This window comes from Asparagus officinalis, chromosome 4 (assembly GCF_001876935.1).
Source record: "Asparagus officinalis chromosome 4, Aspof.V1, whole genome shotgun sequence".
Classification (NCBI taxonomy): domain Eukaryota; kingdom Viridiplantae; phylum Streptophyta; class Magnoliopsida; order Asparagales; family Asparagaceae; genus Asparagus; species Asparagus officinalis.
In genome coordinates, this window is record NC_033797.1 from 15,550,265 (window position 1) to 15,553,802 (window position 3,538).

General features: G+C 36.5%; 1 protein-coding gene across 1 annotated transcript in view; it reads right to left on the bottom strand.

The window, feature by feature from the left end:
• LOC109838241 (probable 3-deoxy-D-manno-octulosonic acid transferase, mitochondrial) overlaps positions 1 to 2,811 on the bottom strand; it is a 14,246-nt gene extending 11,435 nt beyond the window's left edge. The window contains 6 exon segments of the mRNA XM_020406697.1: positions 281 to 403; positions 551 to 593; positions 676 to 769; positions 953 to 1,019; positions 1,021 to 1,042; positions 2,723 to 2,811. Of these exon segments, the coding sequence (XP_020262286.1) occupies positions 281 to 403; positions 551 to 593; positions 676 to 769; positions 953 to 1,019; positions 1,021 to 1,042; positions 2,723 to 2,811 (438 nt within the window).

The window sequence follows — 3,538 nt, forward strand, 5'->3', positions numbered from 1 at the left end:
TGATTTTCACAAATAGCTAGCAACTTAGAACCAAACTTTGATAAACTGGAGCTAAGATTTTCACTCTCGGACATCCACAGACAAGCAAGGAGTTTACTAATTTGATAGACAGATATCAAGCGAACTTAGCTCAAGTGGTAGCAACAGACACAGTGTTGTGCATGTGTACAATATCTATTGAAAACAAGCTAAGTCACACTATAAATATTCATATGTAAAAGAATGGATTAGTATGAACTACAACACCACCATAATCTTACACAAAAACAATACAACTTACTCCTCTCTCTGAAGCTGAGATAATGAGGTTCGGCCACAGCTCACTCTCCATCAAAAATATTGCAGTTGGATCCCAGTACCCAAGAAAATCCTCCACCGCCCTCGGTGTATCCACTGGTGCAAACTGAACAGACTCAAACTAACATTAGAATTGGGGGCCTGACAACACTTTTCAATGATTTGAGGGGCTAATTTAATATGAGATTTAAAGGACTAATATCGGAAATAACACTAAAAGAAATTAAAAAATAGTACATCTTAATCACCAAACCTGATAAATGACACCACTTGGTAGCCGATCCTCAATTGCCGCACTGCAAAACAAAACAAGAATCCAACTTTCTCTTCAAATTTGTATCTTTTAACAAGCAGCAAATCAAGAAAGGGAATACTCACAAAGCTGAAGCCACAGTTGTTGTCATTAGTACATTAAGATGGGGCTTATGTTCGATGCAGTGCTCGATCACAGGGATCACAGCCAATCCTTCACCTGAGGTAAAAAAGAGTAAATCTAACCTTTTTTTTTTGGGTGTGCTAATTGCACTTTAATACCCTAAAGTTTCATCAACTTTTAACTTCGATACTCTAAAAGTTTAAACTTGCCCAACAATTCAAAATCACACAATTTTTAACTTTTGAGAGGACAAATTCAGGGTTTTGGCGAGGGGAAAACCTAAAGAGACGGCGTGGAACCAGAGGAGAGGGCCGAGAGGGCGGCAGGATGAAGGGCGGCCGAGGCGCCTCCGGCCAAGCGGGTTCGGCGCTTGGTCAGGCCGCGCGCAGGATCCGATAGCGGATGTGGGCGTAGATTAGAGGCGAGGCCAAGCGGGTCGCTGTTTTGTAGAACCCGTATACGATCTTTCGCCATTCCACCATTTCTTTCATTGGAAAGTGGTACTAATCGTCTCGATTGGTTTTTTCACTCCCTTCGTTTGTTCCGGCTTAATTGCATTTGACTACCCTACAATTTTCCTACTTTACACTTATGTACCCTCCTTTGTTTTTTTTGCAGCATTTATATATCTAGTTTTTAAAACTTGCATGTATATGGTCACTTATTTTCGCAGCACTTATATACCCTGAACTTCTCAAAAAGTACATCGCACTTAAATACTAGAGATTTATATGAATTAGGACAAGAGATTTCATTCAATTTAGGGGCTGTTTGGTTCGTTTCCTAGATATAGGGAAATACAATTCCATGTAAAGAAATTGAAGTTTTGAGTTTTCCAAACTTTTCCAAGAAATAGATTGTTTCGCTTTGGTTCGCACAAAAAAATGGTGGGAAACCAATGTATTTACTTTTCTTGTGTTTGGTTCACATGGAAAAAAAAGGAAAACTTTTGTTGATTTGACATTTCTCACTTTTCTTGTGTTTGGTTGGTTTTAAAGTTTGTAGGAAAAAATGTTTATGGTCACCATGGTAAGATTACCCCCACTACATACAAATTTATTTTTGCTCGTTATATTAGGTAATCTTAATCATATAAAAATTCGAATGTAATATGAACAAATAATAATATCCCCAATGAACTATTACCAACCATCAAGAGTGGGACCGTACGTCATAGTTTTCGCAGAAGCCAACATGACCTTGATTACCGTTTGAATGCAAGCCAATTTTATACAACATTGCTTTGAACATCTAAATCTAAACACACATCAAATTACGTGCGAGTTTAGACAAGTTTAGAGCTATACTACGTAAGCATTCAACTTGACCAGAAACTAACAAGGAAAACAAGCACACATCAATAAGCTTCGCTAGGAACAATAAAAACAGTCGATGTACATTCGAATACGTACGGAACTTTTCTGTGTGCATATCAGTTTGATTTATGAAAAAAGAGTTGAAGGATCAAGACAAATTTGAAGTTGTCCCAAATAACAGAGTCCACAAGTGGATCTTGCTGTAGCAATTCCCTTAGGTTGTTTTCCACCTCTCCCACCTGTTTTTCTAGGTACTGCTTCGAAGTATACATACCCAGAAAAAAAAGAAAACAATAGTTACTGTCCAGAATGATCATAATGCAGCAACCTACAATTTGCATATTATAAAAATCTGCAATCATGTTGTTTGTGTTGTCCTGACATAAAATTCAAACCAACAGGTATAACAGTGCAACTTCCAGAATCAGAATGCAACTAATAGATTCCACTCATTTGAAATTTTGATTTTATTGCCTGTTGGAGTACAATGTGATTTTTACCAAAAGTCGAGATAGTAGAAAAATGATTTTACAAAGTAAAGCAGATAGTAATGCGACTGGACAAATGAATACAACACCATCGGAACAGCAGAGTAAAATGATCAGAGAAAAGCAAAAAAAAATGAAAACATTAATCTGACAAACAACTCAAGTTTAAAGAAGTACAAGCTTAGATAACCTACCTATTCATGGACTCTACCTTGTGCTCTTCTCGCACAATCAATTTAGCCTACCTGTCTTGCCCTCCCCACACATTTATCTTCCTTTCATTCACAATTATGGATTCTGCCACTCTGCCTATGAAAATATCGGCTACTTGCATTGCTTTAGGGTTAACCTTCTCATTGGTGAATTTCAGTCAAATTCTTGCAGCCAAGTTTGCACCAGCACAATGACCAAGTGATTTGAATCACACTTGAACATCTACAACAAGCATGTCTTTGATCCAAAACATTTGCTGATAGATATGAATAGGATCCATATTACTCATTCCAGGGACCAAATTTTCCTTCTAGTCATATTACGATCCGGATTAAAATACACAGTTTCTCTTGTTCATTGTCTGCAAATTTCAGGTTTAGAAATAACTCTACTACATGGAATCACACTGGATAGCTATACAGTAAAATGGTGATTTACAGTACCAAATCAAAGTTTGCAATGCCATAAGTTGTCACTTAGCTCACAAGCCAAAACATAAATTAGGAAGTGTAAGATGAAAGAAATTTTATTTAGATTTTACTGCTGAAAACTACCAAATTTAAAGTTTACACGATTCTAAGCTCCACACAGGTCTAAAACAAACGAACATATAAATTAATCTAGGTATACTAGAACTGTAAATAAAGGAACTTAAACACACAGAATATTTCCTAAAGAAGTGATTACAATCCTGGACATTGGTGGAAAACTTTCTGAAACATGGTCTTGATAGGCTACATGTGATTAATCACAGCTTGCAAAGATGTTTTTAACAAAATAACTATTTATCAGAGATGGATATTTAAATAGAATGAAGACTATAACAGTTTTGTTCCAATACTAATGCT